General features: G+C 36.4%; 2 protein-coding genes across 5 annotated transcripts in view; one reads left to right on the plus strand and one right to left on the minus strand.

Annotated features, from left to right (window-relative positions):
• On the minus strand, nt 1–16,328 carry LOC131531735 (trypsin I-P38). Of its 4 annotated transcripts, none has more exons than XM_058762756.1 (8): nt 16,197–16,328; nt 10,794–10,863; nt 9,897–10,014; nt 9,550–9,608; nt 9,036–9,186; nt 8,774–8,915; nt 8,000–8,257; nt 1–153 (listed from the first exon to the last, which is right to left on the minus strand). In XM_058762756.1, exons 4-8 carry the CDS (start codon nt 9,596–9,598, stop codon nt 1–3), a joined length of 753 nt encoding a protein of 250 aa, XP_058618739.1. In that variant the 5' UTR covers nt 9,599–9,608; nt 9,897–10,014; nt 10,794–10,863; nt 16,197–16,328. The 4 variants fall into 4 exon arrangements, with proteins under 4 accessions (XP_058618739.1, XP_058618742.1, XP_058618741.1 ...); XM_058762759.1 differs by having other exon boundaries at nt 9,550–9,655; XM_058762758.1 differs by lacking the exon at nt 10,794–10,863 and having other exon boundaries at nt 16,197–16,301.
• Nucleotides 16,276–19,445, plus strand: part of zmp:0000001088 (trypsin) — a 13,868-nt gene continuing 10,698 nt past the window's right edge. Inside the window, exons 1-2 of the mRNA XM_058762765.1 lie at nt 16,276–16,330; nt 18,097–18,256. Of these exons, the coding sequence (XP_058618748.1) occupies nt 16,276–16,330; nt 18,097–18,256 (215 nt within the window). The remainder of the gene's footprint in view (nt 16,331–18,096; nt 18,257–19,445) is intronic.

The following is a 19,445-nucleotide window of genomic DNA, read 5'->3' on the forward strand; positions in this document are numbered from 1 at the left end:
TCAGCTGTCAGAGCTGATGATCCAGTCGATCCAGCGGCTGTAGTTTCTCACTCTTGTGTAGACGCCAGGATAGTACGGAAGAGCACAGCCGATTCCCCATGACACAATGCCTTCCAAAGTCCCATCACAAATGAGAGGACCGCCCGAATCGCCCTTTGAAAGAAGAAAGATGAATGTATTTGACATTAAGCAATTTTTCCCCGTCACAAAACACACTATCCTTATGAAAATGGAACAAAAACAGAATATTTTTACATTACATTTTTTTTGTTTTCCATTCTTCAAAGGGAAATTTTAAAAACAATTTTAAACACTGAAACCGAAACCATCTGTAAATATTACCTACTGTGTAACTAAATGAAGATATCACACCTTGATTTACACTAACATAAAGAGACTGAACATAAAGCCCTGAAAAGCTGTACCATATCAGAGTATATCTAACGTCTCCATGAATTGTCAGCAGTGGACCGCACCCTTATTCCCAGAACGCCTTATTCACAGAAAACCTTTTGGAAGGACCCTTGGGAGGGTTTGTTTGCCATCATAAATTAGGAAAACTGCAGACTGCCATGAGGGGTCAAACTAAACTCAGAGCAACTTTGAACAAAGCAGCTTATAGTTTGTATATTTCATAAAGTGTCTCTAAACAGGGGTGGGCCAAAATAAGGATTGTTTATTATTATTAATTTATTTTTAACATAAAAGATCCAATTAAGTTAATTTAAGTATTTAATGTTTTTAGTGTCCAAAATATGCATCTATGAGATTCTGGATGCAATAATGTGAATGCATCAGTATTTGAAGTAGGATTTATTGCACCAATTAAAACTGACAAAATAATGATTGTTTATTATTAATAATTATTTTCTTAAGTAATATCAGTTTCTTTTTGTGCACTAAAAAAAATGGCACAGAAATAATTTAAGTAAATATCACAAACAATTACAAAGAAATGGCAAGTAACACATTGAATTAATCATGAAATTTAGAAGGAGAAAATCTGAAATAGTATTTTCTACGAATCTTTGTTAAACGATTCTGCAGAATGCTTCACCAATCAGAGAATTTAAGAAACTACACCAAACAACAACAACAACAACAACAACAACAACAACAAAAACACTTTAGTGCCTGCTCACTCCCATGAAGCATTGCAAATGACATAAAATCAGCTTCCCAGCTTGAAAGTTCTTGAAAGTTGCCGGGTTTATGTGCGCACACACCCAAAGCGCGCTCACAGAACGCATCTCTCAGTCAGCGTGCAAATATCAAATTAAGTTCTCTTTGCCTGTTACTGCTACACACCCAGATACACTAAGTTATGTCAAATTGTTCGTCTTGGAGAGTATTCATGTAAATGCAGTTGTTTATGCCTTCATTATACATTACTGACACTCTATCCTCCAATTTGATACTGTTAAGTGCTTTGACACAATCTGTATTGTTATCGCTATATAAATAAAGGTGACTTGACTTGTGAACCTAAACAGTTGGAAATATTTTATCTGTGCGTCAGGTCTTAAAGTGACAGCAGCGTCACAAAAAAAAGAGAAAATCACTCACTGCTCTCATCTGAATCACTTTAGTAGAACGGATATTTTATTTATTTGCACATTTATTACTTAATTAAATGCAGGGGTTAGATTGGGCCAGGGCTTGCACTGGTAACACATCAGTGGACTTTCCTCTTACATTAATTTTTAAACACTTTTCTTATACTAATTCAAGCAATGATGCTGCAGGTATTTTTATATGAATGTTTCTCTGAAGGGAACCGATTATCTTCAGAATAGTTTCGATGGCATCTTCATTATTATCTAATAAAGAAGCATTTATGAGCGCTGCACTGCTTTGTGTACAGCCATTTCCAGGGAAACCGCTGTATTTCTGCCATTCCAAAATCGCCTCCTGCTGGCAGAGAATCAATTTGTATTTTCAATCAGCCCGTATGCAGTTTTTGCTCAGACTAATGCAAACTTCAACCAATAATATAACTTATACTTCTGACTCAGCCCTTTTCTTAAAAATTTTTTTTGTAAATCATGTTTTTACAGTCATTTTACAGTTTAATAAGACATTGCCCTACCCTGCTCATACAGTTTTAATTAAAAAAATAATATTTTTTTTTTGCAGTTCTTAAAAAAGGTCTTAAAAAGTCTTACATTTGATTTTGACACATATGCACCCCTCAAAAGTCTGAAACCACAGAGCACCCCTCCCCCCCATAACAAACCCCAATTGAACCTCTGATTAAATGTCTTTATTGGCTATTTCTATATTAGCCTATACCTAATTTCATTTGTATTTTTGATTAATATATTTATTTATCCTTTTCTTGTAATTAATAATTAGACTTGCCTTCAGTAAGCTTGAGAACATTTTACTTACATTAGTTTAGTATTAGATTTGCTGTTGTAATGAAATTGTTGTTGTTGGCTGGCAGCTTCTAGTTTGCAGCAGTAGTTTTTATGGGTCAAAAACAACAAAAACAGTAACTGTTTTTCTTTCTTTCTTTTTGTGAAAAAAATCCTCAGTGTTAGCCCTGGATCCCATGTCCACACAGTGAAAAAATATTTCTTATTTTATTTATATACTAATTATTACTATAGCTTTTTACTATGGTAAATATGTAAATATAAATATATGCAGGTGTGGCTCATCTATATAAGCAGGCAGGGAAAAGCCCTACCAAAATATTCATCAATTTGAAAACAATAAACTGCCATCATATTACAGGGCTGTTAAATGCTTGAATCTGATTGGTTGATGAACGTTCAGGGTGTGCAAGGCATGACTTGACTGCATTACTTGTCCATACCACTTCGCCAAATGATTTCCGTCATTTCAAAGGTCCTTACAGATGACTCTGAAATATGTCACAATACATAAATCAAGTCAGCCATAACTTCTGTTACTTCAGGTTTGCTGAGCAGAACACAAATTATGAGATGATGTGAAATCAAAAATCAAAATGGCAAGATGCAACAGAGGTTTGCCTTTGTTACATTTAAATTGACATTGCCTTTTCTAGTTGTATGGTTAAAACAAGCTTAAGATACTAACAAAAAGTAGTGTTTAGTTGTACTCGGATTCGATTCAGTCTCAACCCTTTTGGATTCAGACTTGAGTCCAACTCAGCCCATTTCGGACTTGGACTCTGGTGGACTCAAAAAAAGAAATTTCTTTATACATAATTGACAAATTTAAATCAATAGTTTTTATCAATAGTTTGCAATGGTGGGGTCATATGATGCAATTTCAAGTTTTTCTTTCTCTTTGGAGTGTTACAAGCTGTTTGTGCATAGAAAAGATCCCTGAAGTTGCAAAGACTAAAGTCTCAAAACCAAAGAGATATTCTTTATAAAAGTTAAGACTCGACCACGCCCCCCTAAAACGGCTCATTCAAACACGCCCCCACATGTCTACATCACGGTGTGGGGAGATTTGCAAAACACCGCCCAAATGTATACACAAAGAAAGAAGGCGGAACTATTATTCTCGCTGTAGTGTTGTTGCTGCCGCCAGCGCCATGTTGTGGAGACGCTGTGTTTCATTGTGACTTTGTTTGGGCTTCCAAAAGAGGACACAACTAGAAATCACTGGTTAAATTGTGTTTACAACACTGTTCCAGAACAGTTCAACCCAAATATTAGAGTGTGTGCAGCGCATTTTACGCAGGACTGTTTCCTGAACCTGGGAGTAGTGCCTATGCTCAAAGGCTGTTTCTACAAAGTGGGGCAATTCCAACGTCGCAAGGACAGTCTGGTGCTTCTGACTCAGAGCCTGTAAGTATATTTTCTTATTTAAAGAATTTGCTACTGACTATTCAAATGTGAGTTTTGAGCTGTGTAGAGTAGTGCTTGTCGTTTGTCGTTTCTCCGATCACAAATGCAGACATGGTAATGTTTACGCAGAGCGATGCAACGTGTAAAAAGACAGTATAAGTCATTATAATCAGTAATTATGTCCCTGCTGGATGCAACAAATGCCTTGTTTATAATGGGTTTTATTGTTTTTGTGTCGTCACGCCAGAACACGGCATCACAAAACGGTAAGGGGCGTAACATTACCGTCTCACGCTTGAGGTATTCGGCCAATCACAACACACTGGATAGCTGGCCAATCAGAGCACGCCTTGCTTCTCAGAATGATGCGCTTTGTAAAAATCGGCACGTCTCAGAAAAGCGGGGCTAAGAGGAGCAACAATATTGTACAGTATGTGGAAAATAATGTGTTTTTTGAACCTCAAACCGCATAAACACATTGCATTACACCAAATACACCAAATATAATAATGTTCTTTTTAGCAACGTCATATGACCCCTTTAAGAAAAATACTTCAGGAGCGAAGGCCACCGAAAAAGTGGGCGGGACCTGTTGCGCTCTATTCCATTCGCTGCCACCAGGGTTGGGGAAGTTCTCATTTGTATGGCGTTATTTTTTAGTCAAAAGTTATGAGCGTGTAAGACATGTTCACGAGCACATTATGTTATTTCACACGCGCAAAAATGAACCTTCAGCTGGCATGATAAAAGTACTCGCGCACAAATTCAACAACCGAGAGGTGTACAGGTATACTCCTGGCATACTCTCATAGGTTAACTCTGCTTGTACAGTGGAATCCTGCTTGCGCGCAGCGGGCTTCTGCTCGCGGAGTGCTGTTTTGCTCGCGCAGTGGATTTCTGCTCGCTCAGCTGATTTCTGCTCCCTCGAGTCTACATGACTTTTGACAATTTGGGGGCGGAACCAAGGGAGGGCACTGACTCTCTTATGATTGGTCAACTTTCATCGTAATCACACCCACAGGGACATCCTTGTACCTTGATTGACAGCTCTCATTACAGGAAGCACGGAGTTGGGTTAAGTTACCACCGAAGAAGAGTGGGAATGAATTAGAATGAGTTTTCTAATATACATAAAATGTCTCTGCACGTATAAAATGCTGCGCAGATCATAGTTAAATCACTGCACAGTGGACGGAATGGCGGCGACACCTGAAGATGTAGGCGTAAGTGATATTGATATATGATGGGGGCTGTGTGTTTGACAATGTAGCAATTTAATCTGAAATTTGTTTGGAACATGTAAGTAGCTGACAAAAGCTAATCAACCTTAACTAGCAAGTTTTAGGCTAGCGAGCTAGCAAACTCAGCAGGGGCTAACGTTAGGTGTCTCTCAGCAAACTAGCGTTTTAGTCAGTGCTGCATGTGTAAAACAAAACGTAAAGTATGGCCAGTGGTTCCCAAACTTTTCATGGCAAGTGTTTTAGTTGAACTAGTGACCATGTATGTTACTATAACATACAGCGCTTTCAAGAACGAGAATAAAGAATTTAATGATCAGCCTGGAAGTAATCTCACGTCTGACTATGTCCTGTTGAAGTGGAAAACAACATGAAATTTACACTGTACAATATCTGGGGGGACATTTACATGCCTTGACAGTGCTTCCCAGAGGTACAGGCTCCTGCCGACATGCAAACTGTAAGAAGTCCAAGTCAAGAGGCGTTCTTGAAAGCGCTGTATGTTATAGTAGCATACATGGTCACTAGTTCAACTAAAACACTTGCCATGAAAAGTTTGGGAACCACTGGCATACTTTACGTTTTGTTTTACACATGCAGCACTGACTAAAACGCTAGTTTGCTGAGAGACACCTAACGTTAGCCCCTGCTGAGTTTGCTAGCTCGCTAGCCTAAAACTTGCTAGTTAAGGTTGATTAGCTTTTGTCAGCTACTTACATGTTCCAAACAAATTTCAGATTAAATTGCTACATTGTCAAACACACAGCCCCCATCATATATCAATATCACTTACGCCTACATCTTCAGGTGTCGCCGCCATTCCGTCCACTGTGCAGTGATTTAACTATGATCTGCGCAGCATTTTATACGTGCAGAGACATTTTATGTATATTAGAAAACTCATTCTAATTCATTCCCACTCTTCGTCGGTGGTAACTTAACCCAACTCCGTGCTTCCTGTAATGAGAGCTGTCAATCAAGGTACAAGGATGTCCCTGTGGGTGTGATTACGATGAAAGTTGACCAATCATAAGAGAGTCAGTGCCCTCCCTCGGTTCCGCCCCCAAATTGTCAAAAGTCATGTAGTCTCGAGGGAGCAGAAATCTACGGAGCCCTTTACAGGACATTGTGGTGGGAAAAAAATTCAGGGTGGGAGGAAAAAATTTTTTTCAAATGTTTTGCGTTCTCTCGCAAAACTTTTGCATTCCCTCGAGAAACTTTGCGTTCCCTCGCAAAATTTTTGCGTTCTCTCGCAAAACCATTTGAGTTCGGACAAACGCTTCCTGTTTACTTTGCAGCTTGCAGTGGTTATAGCTCCTATGTTCACAATGAGCGGTTCATAGAGTTTTATTTTGAACTTGCACTCAAAGTAATACAGTCAGTGCTTATGTCGAAGCACGGTTTTGGGACATTCTAAAACGCTTAATGTGGCTTAATGTTTTGAAACAGTGACATTGGAGGACTAAATTTGATAATAATAAATCCTGATAAAAATTATTAGGCTAACATTAATAACCTTGTTAATAATATTCCTATTAATAAAGCAGAATATGAACGCAACGCCCTGCACGTTAAGCCTTTTCTTCCCCATAGAAAACGCTTAAGGTAGGCTATAATGAAAGGTTCATGCAGCTGGTATGTTCACAATGGGGCGGTTCATAGAGTTTTTATTTTGAACTTTGATTCAAGTATAAAGAAATACAGTCAGTCAGTGGTTAGTTCAAGGCACGGTTTTGGGACATTCTAAAACGCTTTAATGTGGCTTTAAACAGTGACATTAGGACCAAATTCGATAATAATAAATACTAATAAAATTGTTAGGTTTATATTAATAACCTTATTAATAATATTACTATTAATAAAGGAGAATAGCCCAGAATATGAATGCAACGGATTTGGTATTTTTAAATCACCGTTTTCATTATAGCCTACTAAGCTTTTATGGGGGAGAAAAAGCTTAGGCTACGTGCAGGGCGTTGCGTTCATATTCTGGGCTATTCTGCTTAGTAATATTATTAATAAGGTTATTAATATTAGCCTAATAATTGTATCAGCTTTTATTATTATCGAATTTGGTCCTCCAAGTCACTGTTTTAAAACATTAAGCCACATTAAGTGTTTTATTATGTCCCAAAACCGTGCCTTGAACTAAGCATTGACTTATTAATTTATTTGAGTCCAAGTTCAAAATAAAACTCTATGAACCGCTCATTGTGAACATACGAGCTATAACCACTGCAAGCTGCAAAGTAAACAGGAAGCGTTTGTCCGAACTCAAATGGTTTTGCGAGAGAACGCAAATATCTTTGCGAGAGAACGCAAAAGTTTTGCGAGGGAACGCAAATATCTTTGAGAGAACGCAAATATCTTTATGAGAGAACGCAAAAGTTTTGCGAGAGAATGCAAATATCTTTGCGAGGGAACGCAAAGTTTCTCGAGGGAACGCAAAAGTTTCGCGAGGGAACGCAAAGTTTCTCGAGGGAACGCAAAAGTTTCGCGAGGGAACGCAAAGTTTCTCGAGGGAACGCAAAGTTTCTCGAGGGAACGCAAAAGTTTCGCGAGGGAACGCAAAAGTTTTGCGAGAGAACGCAAAACATTTGAAAAAAAAAATTCCCTCCCACCCCGAATTTTTCCCACCACAATGTCCTGTAAAGGGCTCCGTAGAAATCAGCTGAGCGAGCAGAAATCCACTGCGCGAGCAAAACAGCACTCCGCGAGCAGAAGCCCGCTGCGCTCAAGCAGGATTCCACTGTACAAGCAGAGTTAACCTATGAGAGTATGCCAGGCGCTCGCGCGCAGCTACCTGTACACCTCTCGGTTGTTGAATTTGTGCGCGAGTACTTTTATCATGCCAGCTGAAGGTTCATTTTTGCGCGTGTGAAATAACATAATGTGCTCGTGAACATGTCTTACACGCTCATAACTTTTGACAAAAAAATAACGCCATACATTTGCATTTAAACTTCTGATTACCTGGCAGGCGTCTTTTCCCCCGAAGCGAGAGCCCGCACAGACCATGTTGTCATTCACTCTGTAGTAGTAGTAGTATTGGCAATAGCTCATGATCGACACATCCACCGCACGCAGAATCGGTGACAGATAGAAGCTGTATATCCGTGTCACTCCCCATCCGCTCACAGTGCAGCTGGCTCCTTCATATAACTCAGGCGTGTCTACGGTTGGCAGTGTGGCCGGTTGAACATAAGCGTTAATCTGGGCTGGAACACTGAGCTGGGGGGAAAAAATAAATATGTTTTCAAATAAGGTGTGCAATTTCCACCAAAATCTTGAAAATAATGGCATTTTCCAAACAGGTTTCCCCAAACACTCTCCCCATCTGCTATTGGGCAAACAAAAAGATAGTCCCACCCAAAAGCTCATGGCATTGCTTATACCAGAAGTTGACATGTCAGTCGTTCAAACAAAAACAGCAGTAAGTAAAACTGAATATTGAACAGTTTTAAGTAAAACTGAATATTGATTACTTGTGTGATTTCTGTAATGGTGACAACACTATCTATCTATCTATCTATTTAAATTAATGCTTCAGCTTTCAAATTTAAATAAACATTGTAAAAAAAAAAAACTTGATCAATATTTACTGCACATTAAACTGGGATATGAAAGAAATTATTTTAATATCAAACAAACAAACAAAAATCTGTAGCAGGATTCTTCACATATATCTCAAGTCCAAAATTGCACCACAGAGTCAGTTCTTTTTAGTATTTGTTATGTGTTTCTTACCTTTATGAGCAAGATGTCATTGTTAAAAGTTTTTGGATTGTAGGCAAAATGACTGTAGACTCTGGACACATTAAGCACTTGCTCAAATCCCTCTTCTACAGCAAGATTGTGCTCACTCAGCACCACCTGAATCACACTGGCCCTGTCCATCCAAATAGAATACAACATACAGGGCATTATCAAATGAAATAACTTCCTTGTATTTATATAAAATTTACCAATACAAAATTATGTCGTTTTAAAAGTGAGATGCAGTACATACGGTCTCCAGCAGTGGGCAGCAGTCAACACCCACTGAGGATGAATGAGGGTTCCTCCACAGTAATGCCTCCTGTCAACCTGAAGAGACGCCTGGTATTTGATAGAGTAAGGCACGACCTCTTGACCCCCGATGATCCTTTGTGCCAATGTATCTAGTCAATACAAAAAACATGGAGAAAATCTTATACACATTTTGCATATTTAGGCTATATATCCAACAGTTTAGAAGAATATTTATAGATTAGATGATGAGAAAATGAGCCATTTCTATTAAGCAATCCCAGACGCACCAACATACCATGATAACATTGTTTAAAACTCTATTTTAACTTAATTATGATTATGTTTGCTTGCATATGCAATTATAAATGTGCCTTTAACAAAATGACTTTATACTGAATGCTATATCCTGAAATGTCTAATGTAGAACAGACTTCTAAATGAATTAGACAAATGTTAATTCTAAGGTCTTTGAGTCAAACAATCGCTTTTTAAAGAAGAATTGCATTGCTTACCTTTGATCGTTACAGCGAGCACAAGAAATCCCAACAATAACTGAGCCATTCTGTCAGCGCTGTAAGAAAATAAGTGTCCAAAATAAAAGCAAAATATTGTGAAAGCCTGTAATAAATGAAAACGAGTCTCTCAGTGCTTATAATGAATCGCTGAAGTCTGTATGTCTGCTTGCATCCTTCGAAACTATACAATAGCAACCTGATACAGTTCAAGAGTGCAGAAGAAATATCTGATCACAAGATCATGTCACTTAGGCTTTTTTTTTAGTCGATGACTATTACGAGACGTTCTAATGCCCATTAGACAGTCGAGAAGGAATAAGGAAACAAAATATGCGAAGACTCACCAGTGACAATTCTTCACCTCCGAAGCTTTGAATGACTTCCAACTGCTGATTTCAGTACTTCTCTCCTTTTATACCGACACCCTATCCACGTCCAGTGCTTTTGCGGGCCTGCTGTTGTCTGTCGAACAACAAATTGAACATCTAATTCACAGTATAACAGATACTGACCTAGTACCTGACAAAGATGAAGTCCCTCAGTGTCATGCGTATCTGATTCAACGTGCTTTATTATGATTTATTGTGTGCTGGAGATTCAGAACAACACCCTGTTCACTCGTTTCAATGGCAGCGTTAAACACAAGTACTGTGGGTGTTGTCAGGTGAACAGTGTTTCAAAATATTGCAAGCTTGGGTTACATGATCGGAAATATTTTTATCAACAAGTTAAAGTTTTTTTCCTGATATATAATTACCTTTAACAAAAAAAGGGCTTTTCAAAACCAGAATCTGACATTACAAATGATTTAGAGCTACCTTTACCGTTGAGAAAAGTTTTTTTATCATCAGAACAAGACATAAAATGTGCCATTAAAGCAAGGTAGGATCTATTTAGTTCAAGGAAATGTTTGCATTGCATTGCAATGTGCATATGGATGAAATTACAAGTTTATTGGGTAACGCCTAGCTGATTTAAAGTATTTGCTTTCAGTATAATAAAACACTTTGATAGGAACAGACTAATATCTATTCATCTGTGGATGCTATTTATGATAGACAATAAATATGGTTCTCAGATTTAAGCTTTTGCGACATTTGTAACTTGAATATAATGATTCGGTTCCTTTCTAACATTTAATCAGTGCTTTATTTTCTGATGGATGAGCACATAATGAACACATTATTTCCCAGATATATATTTATATCTGTATATGCAACTAAAGAATTAGATTTACTTACCTTTACACATCCCACTTCACACCATATTATTGTCTTCATTCCTTCATCCTCCATCTCACACCCACTCAGACTGTGGGAGTTTTATCAAAAACAAGGGTTGGAGGCTTACAGAACAGCTTTAGAATCACTCGCGGGAAAAGTTTGACATTATAAGAGCTTTACCGAATATGAAGATAAAATCAGGTCGTCTGGGGAGTGTCTCAATACTGTCTGATTTGGTTAATTTGATACATCAGAATTAAAACTTTGCTTATAGTAGAATTACTTATGCTGTGTTTTTACAGCAAATATTGTCATTTGTTTCATTGTGTAATGCTATACTTTTTTTTTTTTCATTTAACACAAAAGCTGAGGTTGGTTTTATATTCTCTTATGATTTGTTTTTAATAAAGAGCAAAAATTAATAATGAAATAAATGTTAATTAAACTACTTCAATTAATTATGCTCGTATTTTTTAAAAAATAGAATAAAATAAATGCAATAAATAGGTCATCAGTTTAATTGTTTGTTAACTCTAGTGAATGTCAATTAAAGTTATTACACAATTATGTAGAACTTTAAAATGGTCTGCAGTGATTTAATAAAATAAAATAATAGGTCGTCATCTTTAGTTGTTTTTTTTACCTCCACTGAATGTAATTTAAATTTATTCCACATAATTATGTAGAATTAGAAGTCATTTTGCAAATAAAATAAAATCAGAACCTTTGATCAGCTTTAGTTGTTTGTTAATTCAATTAGATTACTGTAATGAATGTCATTTAAACTTATTTCACATTATTTTGCAGAATTTAAAAATTATTTCAATTAAATAAAAAACAGGTCATCAGCTTTAGTTGTGTTTAGTTCAGTGAATGTCATTTAAAATTATTCCATATTATGTAGAATTTTAAAATTTATTCCACATAATTATGTAACATTTTAGTCATTTTGCAACTAAAATAAAATCATAGAACCTGTGATCAATTTTAGTTGTTTGTTAATTCATCTAGTGAGTGTCCTTTAAACTTATTTCACATAATTTGGTAGAATTTTAAAAAGGTTTGGAGCGATTTTGCAAATAAAATAAAAAATGAAGTAATAAAATAAAACAGGTCATCAAGCTTTAGTCGTTTCTTACCTCCAGTGGATGTCCATATTAAAATTAGTCCATATTATGTAGAATTTTTAAATGGTGAAAATAATAAAATAAAACAGGACATCCGATTTAGTTCATCATCTAAATTTTTCCACATAATTTATTCCCTCTCAAACTGATATAAAAGATTATAAAGTTTTATTATATTGTTAACACAACTACAGAGTCTATAATATAAAAGATTGAATCGTTAAGTTGATTCTTGCCAACACATGAGCTGTGACATCACTGTCGCCCTAATTACCATGACAACTGTATGGATGGAAGATCCAATTTAAGAGGTCAGTTATTAATGAATGCCAAAGTGACGATTAATAGTCCACTGACAACAGAACAGTCCCCAAACTCTCTATTAAACATGACAGGACCCTGCAGGGCTCGGAGCAGAGGATCTAACACAGAAGCCAGAGACATCATGTCACGATGATGAGGAGGGTGACGAAGAGGGCTAATCGCTCTGTTGTGGTAGAATCAAGAGAGCAGAACAACAGATCAGGCGTAAAAACAGCAGCGGTCAGCACCCGGGGGAAGCAGCCATGAGAAAGAGACACAATAAATGAGACGTAGATTGTGCTGTGTCAGATTGAGAGGAGATCATTAGCTAACACTGGTCTCAGAGATCACGCCATTTCATCCGCATCTTCATTTTTAATGATCCGTGCTCCAGATCTGGGCCAATCCCACAATTCCCAGCAGCCAGATCTAATGGGGAATTTTTCTGTTGGTCTGTTTGGTAAAGCGGTTCAGAAGCATTCACTGGCACCAAGAATTAAAAATATATAGTTTAAAATGATTATTATTATGTAAATATATATATATATATATATATAAAATGTGAGTGTATATGTGTGTGTGTGTGTGTGTATAGGTCTATACACACACACACACACACACACATTTTACTTACTATCTTTACACAATAAAAATCACTGCATGTATAGCATTGCATATATATATATATATATATATATATATATATATATATATATATATATATATGTATGTATGTATTCAATCTAAAGTCTCAAAATCAAATTATGAGATAACAAACATCAAAGTTTGATTAATTTCACTATGATTTCAATCTTTGACATGGTCTTACTCAGTCAATATTAAAGACATCAAGGTTGCATTTTCACAAAATGTTCCTTTACCTTATGAAGTATGAGTTTATGTACAAAACAGTAAATCACAAACATACAGTAAATCATATATATATATAAAAACTCCATGATTGTTCATACATTTATAGACACATCTCATGGCTGGTAATATTGTCATGAGATGGTTAATTTACAGTTTTCAGTCCCTTTTAACTGAACATTATTAAAAAATCATTTGCACAATTTCAACCAAACTTAATCTACAACTCAAAAAGAACAGAATAGAAAGAGATTTAAAATAAATAATAATAAAAAAATTTAACTGAAAACTACCACAATTTTTCACAATTTTAAACCCCTAATCTACAACCCAGAGAGAAAAGAATAAAAATAATAAAACAGAATAAAATAAATAATAAAATAAAATAAAACAAAATAAGGTAAAAGCAGTGTTATTTTAGTATCACTGGGATTCTATTACAGTTTTTGTTAATATTTTGATTTCATGTTAATTTATGTTAACGTTTTAGTAATTTTGCTGTGTTTTTGTGATTTTTGTTGTTTTAAATACGTCAGTGTAGTATTTACTCATTTTCATTTCAGTTTTAGTTTTTATTTTTATTTTAGTACATAAAGTTAAACTAGATGAAAATGAGAAATGTTGCTTTGAAACTAGCTGAAATAAAATAAGTTTTTATATTTTATTTCAGTTAACATCTATTTTATTATTTTTCATTTAATTTAAAATGTTTATATATATATATATATATATATATATATATATATATATATATATATATATATATATATATATATATATATATATATATATATATATATATATATATATACATACATACATGCATACAGTGGGTACGGAAAGTATTCAGACCCCTTAAATTTTTCACTCTTTGTTATATTGCAGCCATTTGCTAAAATCATTTAAGTTCATTTTTTTTTCCTCATTAATGTACACACAGCACTCCATATTGACAGAAAAACACAGAATTAACAAACAATTGTTGACATTTTTGCAGATTTATTAAAAAAGAAAAACTGAAATATCACATGGTCCTAAGTATTCAGACCCTTTGCTGTGACACTCATATTTAACTCAGGTGCTGTCCATTTCTTCTGATCATCCTTGAGATGGTTCTACACCTTCATTTGAGTCCAGCTGTGTTTGATTATACTGATTGGACTTGATTAGGAAAGCCACACACCTGTCTATATAAGACCTTACAGCTCACAGTGCATGTCAGAGCAAATGAGAATCATGAGGTCAAAGGAACTGCCTGAAGAGCTCAGAGACAGAATTGTGGCAAGGCACAGATCTGGCCAAGGTTACAAAAATTTCTGCTGCACTTAAGGTTCCTAAGAGCACAGTGCCTCCATAATCCTTAAATGGAAGATGTTTGGGACGACCAGAACCCTTCCTAGAGCTGGCCGTCCGCCAAACTGAGCTATCGGGGAGAAGAGCCTTGGTGAGAGAGGTAAAGAAGAACCCAAAGATCACTGTGGCTGAGCTCCAGAGATGCAGTCGGAGATGGGAGAAAGTTGTAGAAAGTCAACCATCACTGCAGCCCTCCACCAGTCGGGGCTTTATGGCAGAGTGGCCCGACGGAAGCCTCTGCTCAGTGCAAGACACATGAAAGCCCGCATGGTGTTTGCTAAAAAACACCTGAAGGACTCCAAGATGGTGAGAAATAAGATTCTCTGGTCTGATGAGACCAAGATAGAACTTTGGCCTTAATTCTAAGCGGTATGTGTGGAAAACCAGGCACTGCTCATCACCTGTCCAATACAGTCCCAACAGTGAAGCATGGTGGTGGCAGCATCATGCTGTGGGGGTGTTTTTCAGCTGCAGGGGCAGGACGACTGATTTCAATCGAGGGAAAGATGAATGCGGCCAAGTACAGGGATATCCTGGACGAAAACCTTCTCCAGAGTGCTCAGGACCTCAGACTGGGCCGAAGGTTTACCTTCCAACAAGACAATGACCCTAAGCACACAGCTAAAATAACGAAGGAGTGGCTTCACAACAACTCCGTGACTGTTCTTGAATGGCCCAGCCAGAGCCCTGACTTAAACCCAATTAAGCATCTCTGGAGAGACCTAAAAATGGCTGTCCACCAACATTTACCATCCAACCTGACAGAACTGGAGAGGATCTGCAAGGAGGAATGGCAGAGGATCCCCAAATCCAGGTGTGAAAAACTTGTTGCATCTTTCCCAAAAAGACTCATGGCTGTATTAGAACAAAAGGGTGCTTCTACTAAATACTGAGCAAAGGGTCTGAATACTTTCCGTACCCACTGTATATATATATATATATATATATATATATTTAAAACTAATAATATTGTTCAGATGAAAAATGATCAAAGGATCATTTCAAATTACACCTTTTTTTTTGGAAATTTAAAGCAATTACAGTTTAAATGTGACCCTGGACCACAAAACCAGTCTTAAGTGTCAATTTTTTGAAAAGGTTTGTTAGGATCGGACAATATTTGGACGAGATACAACTATTTGAAAATCTGGAGTCTGAGGGTGCAAAAAAATCTAAATATTGAGAAAAACACCTTTAAAGTTGTCCAAATGAAGTTCTTAGCAATGCATATTACTAATCAAATTAAGTTTTAATATATTTATGGTAAGAAATTTACAAAATATCTTCATGGAACATGATCTTTACTTAATATCCTAATGATTTTTGGCATAAAATAAAAATAGATAATTTTGACCCATACAGTTTATTTTTGGCTATTGCTACAAATATACCCCAGCGACTTAAGACTGTTTTTGTGGTCCAGGGTCACAAATGTGAATTAAGTCTCTAGATACTTTATGGGGCCACTAAAAGCATCTACATTAGTAATATAAACCAAAAATCCGTATATAAGACAGAATAATAAAAGATACAGTAAATCTGACTGATTCTGTAGAATTTAATCTGCGATATGACGCAAATAGCAGGTGACGTAGGCATTTGTACTGATCCTAAATCAAACCCAAAAAGGTCACAGGTTTGGTTAAGAAAGCTTCAATTATATATTGTTCCCGCTCTCAGACGACATTGTGACCATGGAGACGGAAATAGGAACTAGGAAACCCGAGAATGCAGAGGTGATCCTTCCCCAGGTGAGGAATCAGAGTACCTGAAGCAAAGCTCCTCTCAGTCTGGTCTGCACCTGTGGATGTGTCTGTCTCTGCGTCTGCGTCTGCGTCTCCATCAGTATGAACCTGCCGCTGCTTCTGCTCTGTGTTCTCCTGGAGCTCCTCGTGGTGAGCTGTAAGTACAGATTTATACTTCAGTCCTACAAAATCCTTTCAGTGCATTAACACAGTATAGCAGCATTGAGTGTTATGGTTTGTGGAGCAACTGTATACTGTACCTTGAGCAAAGGAATGATCTGTAAGTGAAGTTTTTACTGCAAAAAAAAACTTTTTTACGTCTGTCTTTTGATTTTACAATGTATTTTATAATTAAAATAAAAAATAATAACATTAAAAAAAATGTATGGAATATTGCAATGTTATAGATTCAATCTGTCAACCTACAGGAATAAAAATAAATAAATACAAAAAAATAAAATAAAAAATGTTTTAAAATCTCAAGAGAAAAAGAAAAGAGAAAAATAACAAATGATATATATATAATATATATAATTTTTAAATTGCTCTTTCAGTGACAAATATATAATATTTTACACATTTAATAAAAAGCTATATCAATTTTAGATTTTACTGAAGTCTCCTCACGACTTTGTCATTATGGCAAATCTTAGCACATTTCTTTTCAAACTCTACAATATTAAGTCAAAGATCTCAATATGAACTCATAGTTTCTCATCAGATTTGCTTCTCGTGAGAAAAAGACCCAAATTCACCTAAGATCAACATTTTTTTATATAATTTTAGTGACACACTGATGTTTAATAGACATATACTGTAAAATAATAATGCCAAATTTTCTAAGCTTAAATAAATAAATAAAGATTGCTCTAGGAGACATTTTGGATCTGACTTTTAATACGGGGTAGTTTATTTTTAAGCAATTTTGGATGTCTGGCTGAAGTTTTGTCAGTGTTGTGATTTATTTAGTGCAGAAATGAAATATGAGGACAAACTAAAAGTTTACTTTCGTTGATGGATGGGCCCTTCATCCTGACAGCCTGCTCTGAGTGCATCTTCACTGAAGGAAATCCAAAGAAGCCCGAAACAAATAGTTTTTCATTACCAACACGAAAAAGCCCAAAAAAGCAATTATAAATCTTAGCACGTGCAAAAAAATCTTAATCAATCCATCAGATGCTGGAATCTAACGTAAAATCGCGCTGAATAATAAAAAACCACAACAAAGCTGTTTAAATCCCCAAACGCTGTAATTTAAATCCATAAACACTGACGTTCAGCATTGTTTACTGTTTTTCGCTACTTCACGACATAAACAGCAAACAATAGAAGTAGATACCTCTTCATGTGCGGTGAATTCAACGCTTTGTGCGCTTTAACGTTTAGGATTTCCTCACGTTGAGAGCTTCATAAAGCAATCTGATAAAGGTCACGCTGCTGCCAATCCTCGTGAGGTCTAAGGTCATTCAATCAAGGTTGCACAATAGATTCAATCCAGCACGTATGTGTTTCACACATGCAGAATGAAGGCCTGCTAATATTGTATAGGATTACTTAAACCGCGACACGTACAGCTGCCTAATTGTTAAGTGCCGATCGATATGCCCAAGGGCAACATATAGACCAGAGATGACTTTCCAGTCACCTCTCAAATCAAACGCGGCGTCTGTTCTTGACGCACATGTTAGGAAATTATAGTCTTGTGCGGACAGATTTAGATGGGGAAAAAACCCATATTGTTTACGGTGCATTGTTCAGTATTGACTTACTGTAAGACAAATTTTGCAACCTTAAGTTACACTCTCTCCTTCCGAGACAAAGGTTTGGAGTCAGAGCGGCCTCCACGTGTGTACATGTGAAAGGACAATCTAGAGACGGGAGATGCTGTCAGTCAATTCACGTGTCTGCTGGTTTGTTTCTCAGGTCAGGATGTGATACGGGGCCGTATAGTGGGTGGATACGTCCCGGCGCCATACTCCATCAGATACATCGTGTCCATTCAGAGCGCCACGGGCCAGCACTTCTGTGGCGGGACCTTGATTAACAAATACTGGATCCTGACCGCAGCACACTGCAATATAGGGTAAGATCAGCATTAGTGGACACAGAAACTGTTGTAATTGAGCATTTGTATGTATATTGTATACAAGAATTTCAGAGATTCAATATCAGGTTAGTCAGTGAGTGTTTTTCCATTTGGCGAGACTGACTCACCGAACAGATGTTGCGTTCATCTGAGGTGATTGCCATAGCAACAGTTTGGCACTCGAGCGTTCTATGCATTAATATTGGAAGGCACAATGACAAAATATCATCAAAAAAACAAAACAAAAAAAACACCAAAAATGTAAAATATTATAACAAATGAAATGCAGTTTAAATACAGTTTGTACAGTAAATGTAATGATAAAGTGATAAATTAATGATAAAATAACAATGTAGTAATGACTCAAATTCATTCATGATTATTGTAATTTTTAAATAACAAATACTACACAAAAGTAATACTACACAAACTACACAAATAATAATTAACAGCATACAAATAATTTACGTAACAATATGTGTGTGTGTGTGTATATATATATATATATATATATATATATATATATATATACAGTGGGGCAAAAAGTATTTAGTCAGCCACCAATTGTGCAAGTTCTCCCACTTAAAAAGATGAGAGGCCTGTAATTTTCATCATAGGTATACCTCAACTATGAGAGACAAAATGAGAAAAGAAATCCAGAAAATCACATTGTAGGATTTTTAAAGAATTAATTGGTAAATTCCTCGGTAAAATAAGTATTTGGTCACCTACAAACAAGCAAGATTTCTGGCTCTCACAGACCTGTAACTTCTTTAAGAGGCTCCTCTGTCCTCCACTCGTTACCTGTATTAATGGCATCTGTTTGAACTCGTTATCAATATAAAAGACACCTGTCCACAACCTCAAACAGTCCAACTCCAAACTCCACCATGGCCAAGAGCTGTCAAAGGACACCAGAAACAAAATTGTAGACCTGCACCAGGCTGGGAAGACTGAATCTGCAATAGGTAAGCAGCTTGGTGTGAAGAAATCAACTGTGGGAGCAATTATTAGAAAATGGAAGACATACAAGACCACTGATAATCTCCCTCGATCTGGGGCTCCACGAAGATCTCACCCGTGGGGTCAAAATGATCACAAGAACTGTGAGCAAAAGCCCAGAACCACACGGGGGGACCTAGTGAATGACCTGCAGAGAGCTGGGACCAAAGTAACAAAGGCTACC

This window comes from Onychostoma macrolepis, chromosome 23 (genome assembly GCF_012432095.1).
Source record: "Onychostoma macrolepis isolate SWU-2019 chromosome 23, ASM1243209v1, whole genome shotgun sequence".
NCBI lineage: Eukaryota > Metazoa > Chordata > Actinopteri > Cypriniformes > Cyprinidae > Onychostoma > Onychostoma macrolepis.